At 34.9% G+C, this 17,569-nt stretch overlaps 5 protein-coding genes across 10 annotated transcripts; 2 read left to right on the top strand and 3 right to left on the bottom strand.

Annotated features, from left to right (window-relative positions):
- Positions 1-127: 127 nt before the first annotated feature.
- On the bottom strand, positions 128-2,819 carry LOC17899067 (protein FAR1-RELATED SEQUENCE 6). The gene is made up of 2 exons (XM_006306835.2): positions 2,521-2,819; positions 128-2,286 (listed from the first exon to the last, which is right to left on the bottom strand). Exons 1-2 carry the CDS (start codon positions 2,548-2,550, stop codon positions 184-186), a joined length of 2,133 nt encoding a protein of 710 aa, XP_006306897.1. The 5' UTR covers positions 2,551-2,819; the 3' UTR covers positions 128-183.
- Positions 2,820-3,003: 184 nt separating this feature from the next.
- Positions 3,004-6,734, top strand: LOC17900041 (haloalkane dehalogenase 2). Of its 3 annotated transcripts, none has more exons than XM_006305025.2 (12): positions 3,004-3,285; positions 3,394-3,469; positions 3,547-3,632; positions 3,768-3,861; positions 3,955-4,031; positions 4,128-4,255; positions 4,377-4,448; positions 4,615-4,685; positions 4,802-4,877; positions 4,958-5,101; positions 5,183-5,250; positions 6,497-6,734. In XM_006305025.2, the coding sequence occupies exons 1-11, from the start codon at positions 3,010-3,012 to the stop codon at positions 5,220-5,222; spliced, it is 1,140 nt and encodes a 379-aa protein (XP_006305087.1). In that variant the 5' UTR covers positions 3,004-3,009; the 3' UTR covers positions 5,223-5,250; positions 6,497-6,734. The 3 variants fall into 3 exon arrangements, with proteins under 3 accessions (XP_006305087.1, XP_023645643.1, XP_023645644.1); XM_023789875.1 differs by lacking the exon at positions 6,497-6,734 and adding an exon at positions 5,602-5,697; XM_023789876.1 differs by having other exon boundaries at positions 3,046-3,285; positions 3,372-3,469.
- Positions 5,247-8,268, bottom strand: LOC17900031 (formamidopyrimidine-DNA glycosylase). 3 transcript variants are annotated; one of them, XM_023789873.1, is made up of 10 exons: positions 7,983-8,268; positions 7,526-7,577; positions 7,355-7,412; positions 7,200-7,268; positions 7,004-7,129; positions 6,760-6,810; positions 6,516-6,593; positions 6,278-6,377; positions 5,886-5,920; positions 5,247-5,803 (listed from the first exon to the last, which is right to left on the bottom strand). In XM_023789873.1, exons 1-10 carry the CDS (start codon positions 8,209-8,211, stop codon positions 5,414-5,416), a joined length of 1,188 nt encoding a protein of 395 aa, XP_023645641.1. In that variant the 5' UTR covers positions 8,212-8,268; the 3' UTR covers positions 5,247-5,413. The 3 variants fall into 3 exon arrangements, with proteins under 3 accessions (XP_023645641.1, XP_006304948.1, XP_023645642.1); XM_006304886.2 differs by lacking the exon at positions 6,278-6,377 and adding an exon at positions 6,114-6,216; XM_023789874.1 differs by lacking the exons at positions 5,247-5,803; positions 5,886-5,920 and having other exon boundaries at positions 6,249-6,377.
- A 669-nt stretch (positions 8,269-8,937) lies between these two features.
- On the top strand, positions 8,938-10,200 carry LOC17900146 (F-box protein At1g52495). The gene is made up of 2 exons (XM_023788780.1): positions 8,938-9,255; positions 9,343-10,200. Exons 1-2 carry the CDS (start codon positions 8,938-8,940, stop codon positions 10,198-10,200), a joined length of 1,176 nt encoding a protein of 391 aa, XP_023644548.1.
- Positions 10,201-15,138: 4,938 nt separating this feature from the next.
- On the bottom strand, positions 15,139-17,246 carry LOC17897985. 2 transcript variants are annotated; one of them, XM_006306396.2, is made up of 9 exons: positions 17,171-17,246; positions 16,705-16,828; positions 16,493-16,529; positions 16,371-16,410; positions 16,148-16,249; positions 15,891-16,023; positions 15,672-15,754; positions 15,486-15,588; positions 15,139-15,378 (listed from the first exon to the last, which is right to left on the bottom strand). In XM_006306396.2, exons 1-9 carry the CDS (start codon positions 17,187-17,189, stop codon positions 15,342-15,344), a joined length of 678 nt encoding a protein of 225 aa, XP_006306458.2. In that variant the 5' UTR covers positions 17,190-17,246; the 3' UTR covers positions 15,139-15,341. The 2 variants fall into 2 exon arrangements, with proteins under 2 accessions (XP_006306458.2, XP_023632838.1); XM_023777070.1 differs by lacking the exon at positions 16,148-16,249.
- Between the last annotated feature and the right edge of the window lie 323 nt (positions 17,247-17,569).

The following is a 17,569-nucleotide window of genomic DNA, read 5'->3' as shown; positions in this document are numbered from 1 at the left end:
TTGTTTTTTTCTTTCAGTAGTGTATTTTGCAGTTTTGCACAACATAGCAATTGAACGGATCATCTTTTGTTACTAGAGCTCTTTGTCAAGAACATAAAATGTTAGAGCAAACAAAAATAAAATTTTTTATTATTATTTACAGATATATAGTTTTTCATAAATCCTTGTATTAACACTAAAACGCTACTCTTGTTTTTCCTCTACACTATGAACTTTGTCCAAAGACTGTTCAAGACTTTGCATTGCTACTTTATAATGATTTAAAGAAACCGCTCCTTCTTCAACTAACTGAAGAGCGTTTTTATACAACTGATCAAACCATTGAACACGGTCTGTGCCATCGACAAAACCGGTCGTTGAGTCATTATCAGCAAAGTAGACTCGTTTGTAGTCTTTTCTCCACCGCGGTAGAATATACCGTAAAGGCATTTCTTCTATGCCATTAAAATTGAGAACACAGAGAGCATGTCTGCATAAGTATCCGTAGAAGTTGAAGCAGCTACATATGCACCGTACTTCACCGACTGATCTGTTGTACAGGACCTCGAAATCTCGGATTTCTCTTCTGTTGGATTCCCCTTGGACACGTTCTTTCACAAGGAAGATAACGAAAGGCCCATCTACGTGGAGCTGCGTAGTGCTGAAACATGAGTACATTTCTTCTACCTCTACTTGGAATTTCTTGAACATGTTTCTTGTGTAGATTCTACAGAGTTGGGTCTCGAAGGAACACTTTGTTTTAAGCTCAAGGGTGTTTAAGGTGAGAGACTCTATGTCGCTGAGAGTTTCTTCCTTGTGCTTCTTCTGAAGCGCTAGCTCATACTTATCGAGAAACTCTTTCAACGGTGTTTGCTTGTGAACATACCTCTCGAAAAATGGATTCAGGGTTTCTCCAGGATGAGCAGCAGCGATTCCTGCAAAAAACGTGTCTTTGAGATAAACCGGAGCCCATTTAACTCGCTCTTCATACAAGGAACGGAGCCATTCATTGTCGATAACCCCAAAATTGTGTACCATGAACCCCCAAGCTGCTTCAAATTCAACAACTTTTAATGTTTCGTAAACTGCTTTCGTAAATGCCTTCCTCACGCCATCATAGTTATGTAACCCTCCTAATTTCTCGGGAATCTTCCTCATTATGTGTGTTAGAGTGAATCGGTGATGAGATCTTGGGAACACTTGAGAGATTGCAGCCTCTAAAGGCTTGCATCTGTCTGTGACAATGGTTTGAGGAGAACACTTCATGACATTGTACCATACTTTGAGCAACCAATGGTAAGATTCTATTGTCTCTCCAGCAAGAAGACCACAGCTAAGCAATGTAGTTTGCCCATGGTGATTCACTCCGGTAAATGTCACCAGTGGAATCTCGAATTTTCCGGATATATAAGAATTGTCAATGAAGATGACATCGCCAAAGTAACTGCAAGAAATTTTAGAGAAAGCGTCTGCCCAGAATACATTCCTTAGTTGACCTTCATCATTTACATCCATCAGGTAAAAAAAGTTGGGATTTGTCAGCTGCATACGGCAAAAGTAGTTGTAGATTGCTGCGGAATCTCCTTTCTTAAGGTTCAGCAAATCAGGCGACCCAGCGGAATTCTGAAATTGTTTCTTGAGAGTCGAATTTGGGTCCACGCTGTTCTCAGTATCCATCACGCGCGCCCGGTAAAGCTTAATCGTCTTAGCATCTGAGACTGGGCTAGATACACACTTCCTCTTGGTCCCGGTCCCATTCTTTTTAACTGATTTATATAACTTAGCACCGAGCAAATGGTTATGATCAAGTGTAACTTCAAGTACCCGCCACCTCTTAGAATCCACCTGTCTCATTCTTATCATTGCAGGGCAACCAGTTCGAGTTTCCTTTCTAACGCGATTCACATCGTTAATCCTCTTGAAACCTTGACTACTACAGCAAAGCACCGCACCATACTTCTCTTTACTACGCCGCTTAAACCACGAATTCTTCACCCTTACCCTAAATCCTACTTCAGTGGCATAACAGTTATAGTAGTTATAGGCATCATCATAAGACTCAAACTCCATTCCAACCGCTGGTGCATCAAAATCCTTTCTCTCAGCAAGTAAACCGCTCTGTTCATCAAACTCTCCTGTTGCATCATCCTCGCTCTTTCTCTCTTGGTCTTGACAAAATCCAACATCAATCTCATGATCACTACTACAAACTAAAGCTTCATCTATAGGTAAAGCGCATCCACCATCTGACAATGGATCATCTCTTTCAGGAATCTCGTCGTTCTGTAAATACTCAGATGCCTGCACCTGTAATACAACATCTAAGGATGATGAAACACATACTTTGCAACCCCAACATGTGAAAAAGCTATAAACTTTATCACCACTAGCACAAATTAGGGTCAAACTTGTGAACCAAATCATACTTAACCCTAGTGAAATCTAATGTAAGATGATCACGAACCCCAAATGTCTAAAAACTAGAGCTTGAGAGCGAAATAGGTGTAAAAAAGAGGGGTTTTTGAGTTGTGAAACACATACATCTTCATCGACGGATTCACTTCTCTCCATTGGAGATTTGATTCCTCTTCCTTCCTCAATTTTTTTAAAAGCACTCAGCTTTATCCTACCGCCGGAGAACAGTCGTGAAATTGATCGGTCCGGGATGGATCCGGTTGGGTTTAGCACGGGAGATCCGATCCGACCCGGGATGGTGATATTTGCGCGGGTATTGACCTTTATAAGCGGTTAGGTAGTTTTAGCTTCTTCCTCTGACGGTGAAGGTCTGTTGAGGGCTCGACTGGTGACTCTAGCATTTTCACCAACATAGACACACCTTAGGGTTTCACCACAGGTTCAAAGCACGTGCTACCAAACGCCGTCGTGTCCTCAAACTTAGACATCAAAGCCCTCTACTGTTTTGAATATCAACAAAAGACCCAAACATTTTTATTTTGTCAGTCTACACCCCAAAAAAAAGATACATATATAAACTGAGGAATACGCTTATAGTTTGGACCAATCAAAAAAATGTCTCTGCTCTCTCCACTTCCTCTGCTCCACTCATTCTCCTTCTCCTCCACCGTCGCCACAAAACCCACCGCCTCTAGAATCACTGCCACGCCGTCAAAACTCCGCTTCTCCGTCGTCAACGCGACGCCGGGAGATGGAAACAGCAGCGGTGGTCGTGAAGAGGATCCGTCTTTCAATCCATTTGGCTTTGTTACTGACAATCCGTCTAGCCGGAGTGCAATTCAGCTACCGGAGTCTCCGGCGGAAGACGGTAACGTCGGTCAGATGCTCTACGTAAGTTTCACAGAATCTTGAACTGTAATAATTTGAATTCTTGAAATTCAAATTAGCTTATAGAGTAATGTTTGATACATTTAAAGTGGTTTTGTTGTGGGTTTGAAGAGGACTGAAGATAAAGGAAGAGAGTTTGGTTCTACTATAAAATCTGGGAAGCTTAGATGGTTTGTGAGAGAAACTGGTAAAAAGATTAGTTTTTGTGTTTCCATCTTTGCTTGAAGAAGTATTTTTGATCACTAATTATCTTATCCTTGGCAGGATCAAAGGAGAGTCGTAGAGGAACCATTGTCTTTCTTCATGGAGCTCCAACTCAGTCTTTTAGTTACCGGACTGTCATGTCTGAGGTGCTACATTGAATCTTGAGCTCCACCTCAGTCTTTTGCATTGTTCTTCTATTGAAAGTCTCTTAAGATTGCAAAGTAATGAGTATGCAGTTGAATTTTGTGTGGATTTTTTTGTGTTTCTCCACAATTTAATAGATGTCAGATGCTGGATTTCATTGCTTTGCACCTGACTGGATTGGATTCGGGTTCAGTGTCAAGCCGCAGCCAGGATATGGCTTTAATTACACAGGTTTGTTGATAAATTTACATTAATATAGGTTGTGAATTACAGAATCAGACAGTATACATGGTGCTTTGTCTTAATAAGTTTCAATCTTCTCAGAACAAGAGTACCACGAGGCGTTTGATAAACTTCTGGAAGTGCTAGAGGTCAAGTCTCCTTTCTTTCTTGTGGTTCAGGTTCGGATACTGATCCCATCATTTCTGCGTTATATGATAAAAGTTCATCAAGACTGAACATATATCTTATGTCTGCATTTGTTGTGGTCTCCCAAGGGGTTTCTTGTAGGTTCCTATGGTTTAACATGGGCATTGAAAAACCCGAGCAAGGTTGAGAAAATTGCCATTCTTAATAGTCCACTGACTGTTTCATCCCCAGTTCCAGGATTATTTAAGCAACTGAGGTTCACCTCTTTTGGCATTTTGACCATTCTAAATGCTTATCAGCCTCGTACATTTTGACTATTCTGTTACAATGCATCCACAACTCACAAACATACTTGTGTGTCATTTTTTCTGATGCAGGATTCCCCTCTTTGGTGAGTTCACTTGCCAAAATGCTATCTTGGCAGAGCGGTTCATTGAAGGAGGTAGCCCGTATGTATCAAATTAACCTATAATCATGTGGAATTTATGTAGTTATCTAATTCTTTCGATTCCAGAGGAAGGGATATGGATACTGGCTATTGTCTTACCTCAGCTTTAAAATGATATTGATAGAGGCTTTAACTGGGACAATTTTCTTACCCTATATTTTTGATAGCTATGTCCTGAAGAATGAGAAAGCTGATGTCTATCGTCTACCATATTTGTCAAGTGGAGGACCAGGGTTTGGTACGTCTCTAAACCAAATTCAATGAATGGAGCATGATACACCTTACTCTTGTTTCTTATGATGGTTTAATGTATTTATCTAAGAGACTTCTCATCATGAGATTCTGATGAATTAGCCTTGCTCGAGACTGCGAAGAAGATCAACTTTGGAGACACCTTGAGTCAAATTGCAAATGGGTTTTCATCGGGCAGGTATGTGCATTTCAACTTTTTCCAAATTCCCACGGCTACAGATTGGTCTGGTATTTTACTGAGATTTGGTCCCTTTGCAGTTGGGACAAACCCATTCTTCTGGCTTGGGGGATAGCTGACAAATACCTGCCTCAGTCTATAGCAGAGGAATTTGAGAAACAGAATCCCCAAAATGTCAAGCTTCGACTCATTGAAGGTGCTGGGCATTTGCCTCAAGAAGACTGGTATGAGAATACACAATACGAGACTGCTCTCCTCTGCTTTGATTTTCTGAATCGTTCTGAATTTTTGAACTTTGTATACAGGCCAGAGAAAGTAGTTGCTGCCCTCCGAGCATTTTTCTGACTTCCAAATTCAACATACAAGGACAAAGGTAATCACAAAGCCTTGTAACAGCCAAAATACCTAGCAAGTAGCAATAGTAGCATCACAAAGCCTTATAGGCATCCCGCCTTACCAACATACTTTCTTACAAAAAAAAATGGGCAGAAGTGTTAGCAGCCCAAAAACAAAAGCATCTTGGAGCCATTAAGTTCTCAACTTTTTCTTCCCTTTGGCTTCTTACCAACTTGGCTAGTAGGTTTCTCTTCAGCTTTCCTCTTTATAGCAGGCTTTGTACCACGACCTCTGGGTTTCACAACTTTCTCTTCAGTGTCACTATCATCTCCACCATCAGCATCGTCGTCCTCCTCATCACTATCTTCTGTTTTTGTCTTTGGTGCAGGCTTCTTACCACGAACACCCCTTGATTTCTGTCCTTTCTTCAGTTTTGCACTGCCATCTTCTTTCTCAGATTCTTGTTCATCTTCTTCTCCATCTCCATCGTCTTCTTTGGATTTCACACCTCGTTTACCCGGTCTAACCTTGGCTGCTTTCTCTGCGTCTTTTCCAGAAAGTTTCTGCAGCTCTGGGACATAAGCTGTTGTCTACAAAAGCAAAGAACCATAAGTTCTCTACACAAATTAATAACTTAGAGAACAACACCCAACAATGGATATATTCACTTACCCTTCCACCAGCTGTGATGAAATTAATCTTCTTCCCTGCAATAAACCAAAACAGACTTCATTACCAACTACATAAATTGAACACATGAAAATTCACTCTCATAACATATAAGCCTTTATGATGGGAATTATCAACTGCAGTTGGAAGTTGAAGATCAACAGATCATAAATTTTTATTAACTGTTGCAGGTAGATTAAGTGTTTGAGTGTCAAAATCTGGAATTCAAACCATCAACAAAGGCTTTTCCTGGCTTCTTTTCCCTATCATGAAAAATCCAGTTACTAGGAAACTGACTACTGTCTGCATCAACTTCCACTGCTTTTTCTATCACCTGCAAAAACCCAAATTTTTCCTTCATCAAAATTATAGATAGATGGGTCGGAAAAGCTTACCATTAACATTCCCTGGTTTTTTCCCCCACCGAAAATGAAATAACCATTCAACAGGAAACTCTTTGCTATCAGCACTGACTTGAACCGCATGTTGAATGACCTACAAATGCGGGTTTTTTTCTCTCTCTCTAAATCCCAATAGTCCAATATGCAATGCATCATGCATATATATATGAATATATATATTTACAGGGCCTTTGTTAATCCCATGTTTTGTAGGTAATGTTTTAAGAGTTACCTCTGTGATGGATGTGTGCAAAGCTTCACATTGCTCTTTGGAGAGACTAGAAGCAGTCTGCAATGGGTGGATTCTGGCCTGCAAAAAACAAAAACTAGGAAATTAATCGTACAGCAAGTAAACCTATTTCTTCTGTCGTCAAATGTACAGAGTTGAAAAAAAAAGTGGATACTTTGTTAATCAAATGAGTGGTTACATAGATGCTTTACTTCATTTCAAGTTTAAGAGTGGAAAGCTCACTTACTTGGTACAGCACTTCATCAGCAATCCAATTCCCAATACCTGAAATAAAACCCTGCAGATGGGAAAATATACATAATCCTCAAAAAGCAAATTTTTTATATAAAAAAAGAGGAACAAAAACTACAATAAACTTTGCAAATATAATAAAAGATCATTTCGAGTGACTGCATGCTTTCAATTTTCATAATAGCCAAGTTCTAATTGTTGTGATAAGTGAAAGACAAAATGAATTTAAAACTCTGAACCTGATCAAGTAGGAGAGGCTTTATGGTTATTTTCTTTTTCGCTAAGCTTTCTGCAAATTCATCAACAGTCATAGGCTCCAACAATGCATCAGGACCGAGCTCTGATATTGGACGCACAGAAGTTGGCTGCAAACATAAATAACATTCACAAACATCCACAGAGAAGTTTAAACAACATAGAGTTGGGCGTTTATACATTTGCTAGAAGTCGAACTTTGGCAAATCTCCTCTTATCAGTAAATGAAAGCTCCAGACCATCATCAAGCTGTATACAAAATCATAATTCGTAGTGATTAAAGCAGATTTTCCAGGTTCGTGATCAGTTAAAAATAAGACTATAAACTTCTTAACCTCGACGAAGAACTTTGAGTACTTAGATGGCCACTCCTCTGAGTCCTTGACAGCAGATCTAAACAAACATTGTAATACATATCAATCTCGTGATTCTCGTCCAATGAAAATGAATCTTATACTTAACAAAGCAAATGTGATACAAAACTTCACAGACTCCATAAACCTAACCTTTTATACTTAGTAACTGCAACGCCTTTGATATAAATAGCACCAGCCATGCCTGAAGAACACACAAAAATCAAAACCAAATGTACATACTAAGAACAGTAAAGCCAACTCTTTCTTAAGAATCACAGCAAAATGGTCTAGCATTGAACTCTGAAGAGTCATACATTTTAACAAATGTTCGATTTTGATGTAATTGATTCCATTAAATGTCCTGAATTTAGATAAACCCTGAGTATAGATACCTGAAGAACACACACAAAAGCAATCTACGTTCTAAATTACAATAAAGCTTAAACCTTCCACCCCTTTTTTAGTGGATCAAACCAAAAAGGTCTAGAATTGAACTATGAGCAGTCCTGCATTTTGTCAAATTTTCAAATTTGATCCCATCAAAAGTCCTGAACTTTAGATATATAACGGAAGAGGGCAAACCCTAAATATGTTTCAGAGAACTCACCGAATTGGAAAGAAGGAAAGGGCGGGGAATCTAACTCGAGCCAGAGGTTTTTGCCCTTTCGGCGAGCAGAGACGATGGTCTTGCCGAGGACTGAGTTTTGGAAATCGGACGGCGAGATTCCATCGATCACTTTGCTGTCGTCGGCGATGATGACCCGCTTAATCTTTTTTCCAATACAATTATCCTCTATAGCTCTCCTCGCCGCCTCTACTTCCGGAAGCTCCGGCATGTTTTTTCCTCGCCGGCGAAATTAGGGTTTTGTTCTCTCGTTGGCGCGCTTTTATTTTTCTTCGTTTAGAACCGCTTCAATACATATAATCCTCTATAATTAATAGAAAATTATATATATATATTTTAAAGTAATAGAAAATTGGGGAATTCTTTAAATACCATGAAAATTAATAATTTTAACATTCAAATTAATTTCTAAATCCTATACAGTAAACCATACCCCTCAAAACTATACTCTAAATATAAATAGTCAACCCAAACATTAAAAAAAAAATTACACCTTCAAAAATCAATTTTTTACATTTATGGTATTTTTGGAAAAATAAAACGTTTGTAGTATTTTTGGAAATTAAAACAAAATGTGGTATTTTTGGAAAAATATGTAAATCTTGGGTGTAAGATACCCTTGATAATGTTGGAGTTATATTATTATTTTTTTGGTAAAAAGTTAAAAAAATTTTAGTTTTGTTAATAGGAGTATTATATTTATTGAGTTAATCTAATACAAATTGCTATTTACCAAAAAAAATCTGATACAAATTCCTGACCGGAAAAAAAGTAAACAATTACAAGGCCAAAATAACAATATCACCACTAAACCTAAGGTTAAAAGGTTATATAAATATCCCTCTATATATCTTCTCCTCGAACCAATTCTCTCAAAAAAAACCTATATTTCTTTCACATATCGGTTTTGTAATCTGTGAGTGTCGTGTCGTCCTCCATGTCTATTGTTAACCAAAGGAGAAAAACAGAGAATATGCAAAAAGGAAGATTGGGAGGTAGACAACTATCTCTGGATCTCGTAGTTGAGATACTCAAGAAACTCCCTTCAAAGTCACTTGTAAGGTTCCGATGCGTCTCGAAGCAATGGTCAACCATTATCAACAGCCGTAGAGACTTTATCGAGGCGATCGTGAATCGATCTTTATTATCTCACCAGCAGCAGCAGCATCAGCCTCCCATGTTCATCTTCCACCATTGTGTGCCTGAAACTTTCTTCACATTCTCGTCTACTTTCTCTGAGAGCATCAGACCCGCTGTATCAATCTCTGGATCACCGGACTACCATGCGTTCGGCTATCACTACGTCAGAGGTTTGATCTGTTGTTATTCGATATTTTATCAGCTGGTTACGATATACAACCATACCACTAGACAATCCCTTCGTCTACCCGTGATAGAAGCCCCAGTGACGGAGTTCCGACGATTGTACTGTCACTTTGGATACGACCCTGTCATGGATCAATACAAAGTGATGTCCATACTTGTTGATTTTCGAGAGTTTACGCAAACTTTTCATGTTTTCACGTTGGGTAGTGATAAATCTTGGAGGAGAATCCAAGGCATTGATGATGAGCAACTCCTTCCATCCGTGGACGGGGTTTGCATCCAGGGGACTATCTACTACGGAGCGACTAGGGCTACGAAAAAGGAAAGCTGTGGTGAAACTGTTGACTTCCGGATGACTTTCGATCGTGGTGAAACTGTATTGCTCAGTTTCCACATCAGGTCCGAAAGATTCTATCATGTCTCGGCTCCAGAGCCGATGTTACAAGCATTGTCGAGTGGCCTTTTAATTGATCGAGCTCTGTTAAACCACCAAGGGAAGTTAGTATGTATTGGTTGCTGCGGCGAGGAGAAGGACGACGACGACAATGATTTAACAAGTATGTGGGTTTTTGAGAATACTGAGAAACAAGAATGGTCCAAGATTACTTTTGACTTGCCAGAACTCCCATTGTTTTGCTTAAATGGTGATTTCACAGGCTTCTCAGGTTTCACCCCTGCTGGTGAGATCTTTGTCACTCAGTACAGGTATTTCTTTGATAAGCCCGTCTATGTTTACTACTATGACATGAATCGAAACTGCTTTAGAAGAGTTGAAATCCAAGGTACTAGGCCAGAGAAAATAACCAAGAATCCTGCTACTGTTAAAGTATTTGGCATTCATGATCATGTCGAGAACACAATGTTGTTGTCTTAGGATTCATGTGTAATTAATTTTACTATCTTTGTTTTGTTTCATGTGATTTGATTGCTAAGGTTTGGATAAAATATGTATGATTATTTATTAAAATATTAGTGGTACTTTATATTTTTCAAAACAAATTTTTTAGCTTCTTAATTTATGTGTGAGGGTGTGAGTGTGCTTACAACCATATAAATCTAGCTCGAACCACCGTGAATCTCTCTCTTTCTTGTAAGAGTAATGTTTGCTGAGTGTCGTGTTGATCCAAACTAAATTTTTGGAGCCTTTATCAAAGGCTAGAACTGTCGGTATAGTTTTTACACGATTTTGACAATTTAACAATTTTGTAGTTTGAATTGTTGTTTCTCTTTTATATAAAATTTCAAACCGTCTCATGTATCACTGACATTACAATCCAAATTATATTAAAAAATTACACAAAAGGTAAAATCATAGTCTTCTATCACAATATTAATGCTAATTAGTCTCCTATCAGAGTTTCTTCTTGAGCCATCCTCTGACCAAATGTCGAACGGTCTTATTGTTAACATCAATAATCCTACAAAGATAAAGAATATATATATATATATATATATCAATTTATAAAAGTATTAATGTATCATGTATCATTTTATATAAAAAGTCAAACATACCATGCTGCGTTTTCCAAATCCGTGTTCAGAAAGCATGCATGTACAAGCGAATCGCGATACTCTTTGATTAACGTTGCACGGAAACCTGCAACAACATGAATTTAAAATGCATTATTACCAACTATAAAAATCCAAGGTACTAGGCCAGAGAAAAAAACCAAGAAGCCTGGTACCGTTAAAGTATTTGGCATTCATGATCATGTCGAGAACACAATGTTCTTGTCTTAGGATTCATGTGTGATTTACAAGTCTTTTAATATGTATCCTTCTTTCGTTTCCTATGGTTTGATTGCAAGGTTAGGTAAAATATAGATGATTATGAAATAATTAGAAAATTTCGTTGGATAGCATTTTTAAGTATTTTTTCAAAAGTACTATCATTTTTTTTTTCAAAAATATCACAAAGTTTTTTTTTCCAAAAATATCACAAAAGTTTTTTTTTTTCCAAAAATATCACAAAAATTTATTTTTTCCAAAAATATTATAAACATAAAAAGTAGAATTTTGAAGATGTAAATTATTATTTTTTTTATGTTTGGGTTGAATATTTACATTTAGAGTATAATTTTAGGGGATAGTTTTTAGGGGTAGAGTTTTGTATTTAGGATGTAGAAATTAGTTTTTAGTGTTAAAAATTTAAGTTTAAGTTTTGTGGTATTTCGGGGAAAACTGTATTTAAGAGAATTCCCCATTAAAATATTAGTGGTACCTTATATTTTTCAAAAAAAAAAATTAGTTTATTAATTTATGTGTGAGAGGATTGTGAGTGTGCTTAGAGCCATATAAATCTAGCTCGAACCACCGTGAATCTCTCTCCTTTTTTTAAGAGTAATGTTTGCGACTGTGGAGTTGATCCAAACTAAATTTTCTTTTTGGAGTATGTATAATTTTTTATACGATGTTGACAATTTAACAATTTTGGAAGTTTGAGTTGTTATTTCTCTTTTATATAAAATTTGAAACCGTGTCTCATGTATCACTAACATGAAAATCCAAAAAATATATTAAAAATAAACACTAAAGGTAAAATCATAAAGTCATACAAGACAATTTTAGTGATAATTAGTTCCTCTATCAGAGTTTCTTACTCAACCATCCTCTGACCAAATGTCGAATAGACTTATCTCTAACATCGCAAGTTCGAAACCATGTCCAGAAAGCATGCATGTACTACAAGCGAGTTTCGATATTATTGATTTCTTTTCAGCTTAAACTGCGACAAAATGAAGTTAAAATGCATCAGTGACGAACTATGAGAAAAATACAAAAAATGTTGTTTTTATACTTTCTAGCCAAAAAGTGTTCAACCAACTTCCTGCTTAGAAATACTCGTTTAATACAACTACTCTGACTATCAATAATACTATTTTTTCATTTATTCATTTCAAAGACAAAAATACCATACATGTGACTCTCAAGGTGCGGTATATGATAAAAGCTTATCACCATTGCCAGTTTAATAAGTGTAGTTAATCAAATCTTAAATTTTATCATATAATTCTAAATTTTATCATATGAGTGCGTGACATGAATAATTAAAATGAGGTGAAAAAAAAAACTGCTTATATACATATAATGTTCAACTACAATTAAGAAAACCGTCCAATCCAAAGCTCCATCGTTCATGCCTATATGCACATTTCAATAATATTGCAAAACTCTCGAATCAGCTAAATATATAACCATGAATATTTAATTTATTTAACGTAAATACCAACATGAAAAATTATATTTGTTAATTTAAAAAATATAGTTCATATTTTAGTTAAATATTCATTGCATAACACATGAATACAATGTATTTGTTCATTTGTGGTTAGATGTCGGTAGATAAAAATATATATATTTATTTATTTCATTACATTATAGGAAACAAACAACATAACTTTTACTTTTATTACGGTATATAAAAACATATATATATTTATATGCTAACTTTTCAATTCTGGTACATAAAGAACTTCAAGACACTTTCATTTGCATGCATTTTGTTTTTGTTTGCATTTGAATTTGTTGATATAAATGAAATCATGTTTATTTCATTTTTTTGTGAGCACAATAGGTATGTTTGCGTTAAGTGTATATATACATGTCTAGATGTTTGTATATTAGTGTTAAGCAACATTAAAAAGATGTTGTTAGCTTAATCTTAAATTAGAAAGAGAAGGGTGTGCCTCAAAAAGAAACAAAGCTTTACTTGAAGATCGCTAGTGTGTTTAGACCAATAAACAAAGCTTTGATTAGCACATTCATTGCACATTTTTTGTGAGTGTATTTTTAAAAAAAAAATGAATTAATTAAAAAAGTAATAATAAGAATTAACGAAAGTGTCTCTCTTGAGAGATATGTCTTCCTATAGCCACTTTGCATCTCAAAAAAAAAAGAGCGTCTTTAGTTTTAATATTAATCAATTTTTAAGACACTTATTTGAAATTGAAGCATGAGGATGTCTTTAGTTTTAATATTAATCAATTTTTAAGACACTTATTTGAAGTTGAAGCATGAGGATGTCCTGTAATATCCATTACACATATTAATGAGAGACCATTTTAGGTGAGATATTAATGAGAGAGCTTAATATACACAAAATAAATATTAATATTATAAAGTACTATATTTTCAAAAATGTGAGATATAAAGTAAGTATCTTCGTTAAAACACATCTGTTGAGTTTGTTTTTGTTATAAAGACAGACATCTATAATCAATATTAGTATTTTGCAAGATTTTTATGCGAAATTTAATGGCTTTCACATTTATTGTAAAAATATTTAATTCTTTCTCAAAACAAAGACTATGTTAGAGAATAGTTTTAAACCAGGATTATGTTGATATAATATGCAACTAGTTTACCAGTAGACTACATCAATGTATTAGTATTATTATGTAAATAAAGCGTATAAAGATTTAATTATAAAATGTTGTATATTTTATAATATTAATTTTACTTTCCTAGTTTAATATAAACTAGATTTGTTAAAAAGCTTACATTCACAATTTGCATTTTGTTTTTGCCAAATTAGATCCGAAGCACATTTTAGATAATAATTTTTTTTGGTAGTTTTTAGGTAATAATTTTTTCATAATTAGTACTATATTTTTGTGATTGACGTAATTTGTGCGGTTTCTTTGATCTCTTATTTCTCTATATACTGTATAATATGGTAAATATCATTGACGTAAACTTTTGCATAGGAGTACGTATATATATATAGGACAACAAGGGAATCGAACAATAAGTCAAGTGCTAAAAAATAGTTATAAGTAAATAAATAATATCACACATATGAAATTAGTTTACTAATTTTAGTTTCTATCTCTCTTTTAAAAAAAATAAAAACAATAAGTGGTTTGACAACAAAATAAAATAAAATAAAAACTCTATTTGTTAGCTTTTTTGCTATTTTGGAAAAGTTTACCAAAACTTGACAATATGAAAGATTGAAAGGTGAAGAAACATGCAAGAAGGAAATAATAATTAAATTGTTTAACCGCAAACCATGTTAAACATGGATTGGTTCCATGTTGCTTTGAGGAAATAAATGACGAAGTTCTAATTTTCTTGTAATTACACACCTCTTTCTGATTACTACTTAAAATGGGAAATGATTTAATTAAATTTTGTATGATGAAAGAAAATAAAACAAATAAAAAGGCTAATATAATCAGAGATAAGCCTTATCACCAATAAGTAATAATAACACACATGTTGTCATAACCAATTTACGTTAATTGGCTTCCTATGCCCATGTTTGAAATAAAAGGCTTGTAAGAAATAGGTAAGTAAGATCGACTGCGATGCAGCTCACGAGCTGAAGCACCAGTTATAGCTACTATTCTGCTTTTTAAGCTCCTGCAAGGAGGTTGAGTAATTAATTAGTCTTTCATATGATCTCATATATATCATCAAATTGGTATATGATGAAAACGTAACGTTAATTAGTTTCTTAAGAAATAAATGTTGAGATAAGAGTATATAATATATATCCCGCAATAGAGAGCCACCCGTTAATGCCAACAACAACTCGAGGGTTTGTGAATAATGTCCAAGAGCAACAAACTGGAGTGCAACTGCTGCACCCATCCCAAAATCTCCTACTCCTTTTATGGCTACATGAATATCATATATTTAGCGATTAATTAGCTAGAGTTCTTCATTATCCATATTACATAAAATTAGAAGCTATAATGAGAAGATTGATATATCTTAAGGTCAATAATTTATTATTTATTAATGATGGTTCATTACCAGATATATTAATAGATAATAATTTCTTTATTTCTAATAAAAGTTACCACAACTTGATGAATAAGTGAAGAAAGGAGAAGGAAACACAAACTATACCATAGAGTTTAAAAATCATATAACTTATTACATATATATCCCATGAGTCACTCTCATAACAAATAAAACAAACGATGATATATATATATAATGCGCACGGTCTTTAATTCTTTATATGGTAGAGATTTATTTAGTCTTGATGATTGGGAGCTTCATCTCTTACGCTAAGAGCGACCTGATGACCATTCTTCTAAGGCTACACACATTGGCATATAACTCAAGAAACTTAGAAACTTTTTGTCAAAAAAACTGAAGCAAAGCTAATTATTAGTCAACATAATCAATGTTTAATTGTTTATATACCTTAAGTATGGTACGAACATGACTTCTCCAAAGCCAGCCTCTCTAAGGGACACAACAACTTCTTCATCACAGGTGTAAGGAAGCCTACGATCATCTGAGACATCTACAATCATAAAGAGTTAGCATAATACATAGCATTATCTCGATGGTGCTCATAATAATATAGATACATATATATAGATTTACCAGTTTCATGGGCAAGTAAGATGGACTGCGATGCAGCACGAGCCGCAGCCCCAACTGTAGCGTCTATACTGCTTTTGAGGCTCCTACAAAGGTTGAGTAATTTATTCATTTATGACTCATACATATCACTCGATGGGGTACTTAAAACGTGAGCTTAAGTTTTAGAATCTAATCAAAATAGAGATGAGTGATTATATGATTGTATAAAGAATATTATACCCCGCAATAGAAAGCCATCCATCAATTCCGACAACAAGTTGGGGATTCATAGGATAATGTCCAAGAGCACAGTTTCTTGCAAAGTGGAGAGCTGCTACTGCACCCATGCCCGAACCTCCTACTCCTTTTATGACTACATCAAAGTTTTGTGATTAATGTATTAGCTAGAGGATCTGATGCTTATTAATTACACATCATGTTTTAATATGTAAGAAACAAAGAGCTTTTTCATGCAGGACCAAAAGATAATAATATACCATTTGGTGGTTCACGCGAGAAAAGACTAGCAACAAGGGTAGCTGCGGAATCTAATGTCTCTTGAGAATCTCGTTTGATATTACATCCGAAGTCGTAATTAGCTGATTCAACATAGAATTTTTCTAATAAATTATTTGTAGTTTAATTAATATGACATCACATAATGTTTGCGAGATAAACATATGAGTATATAAGCCAAGAATTGAAGTTAAAGTATCTCACATGTATTTGTGTAAACCATAGCTGGACATATCCACCTGACCTATATAATATGCAAGATAATTAAAGTCATGCTGTAAACAAAATTAATAGTTATTTAGTGGGTTTTTACCATGGATACTTACATTTTCAAGATTCAAAGTTTTCGCAAACTTAACTGAACTGCAAACATAATATAAACACAAAAGTAAGATAAGCGATAAAGAAATTTCTATGATTAGTTAGACAATGAAAACACAGAATATTCCGTTCATGTGTACGTAAGACGTGAAAAAAAAAAAAGAGTTTTCCAAAACATGGATTAATCATTGTAAAATTAAGTAATGTAAAACGTTACTCGAAATAGTAATCATCCTTATCATGCAGCCAGACAATAGTGGCCTTATGTTCTCCTTGAGGTTGAACAAAAGGATCGCATTGGAAGTCATCTCCGTCTGGTCCAGTTCTACTATAGTACCTAACTGCAAAGATATTATAACCATAATAAAAAAATGTCATTATCCAATCAAAATTGTTTTAGAGTTTTAATAGGAATATGCACTAAGGAACATTTCAAAATAACATGCACGTTCTTCTGAAAAAATCAACAAAATCATGCTTTAAAAAAAGAAAAAAAAATTGTTGGGGATTTCAATTATAAAAAGAGATTTTAGTTTTTAAAAATGATTGGAGATTTCTTTCATTTCATCTTAAAAACTTAGAGTTGGGAATATACACCTTATCAAGTGTGATTGTGAACAAGAAAAGAAGACGACACAATAAACTAACATAACATGAAAAATCAAGAAGGAAACAAGACATACCAGAACCAGAAGCCGCCATGTCTTGATGATGAGAAGAACTTGACTAGCTTTTCTAATACTTAGCAGCTGATTTGTGTTCTATGTTTGGAGAGATGATTCCAAAAACCAGTGATGGTGAAAATATGTGAGGAACAATGTGTATTTATAAACCAGAAAAGCAAAAACATGATGTAATTGAAGAGAATATTCCATTTCTTTTTCTTTTCTTCTAACTTTATACGTATCATCCAAATTGAACTTATGATATCTACGGTGTACCACAGCTGGATCTTAGAAACCAATAATATAAACTTATACGTTTTTAGTTAAGTTAAACTGATAAAAATTATACTTTTATTTGGAAAATTAATAAATTAAAATATTGATAAAATTTCATAATTAGTATAGACTAATGTTGGA

This window comes from Capsella rubella, unplaced genomic scaffold (genome assembly GCF_000375325.1).
Source record: "Capsella rubella cultivar Monte Gargano unplaced genomic scaffold, Caprub1_0 scaffold_1, whole genome shotgun sequence".
Taxonomy (NCBI): Eukaryota; Viridiplantae; Streptophyta; class Magnoliopsida; order Brassicales; family Brassicaceae; genus Capsella; species Capsella rubella.
This window is presented reverse-complemented; position numbering and strand designations above follow the sequence as displayed.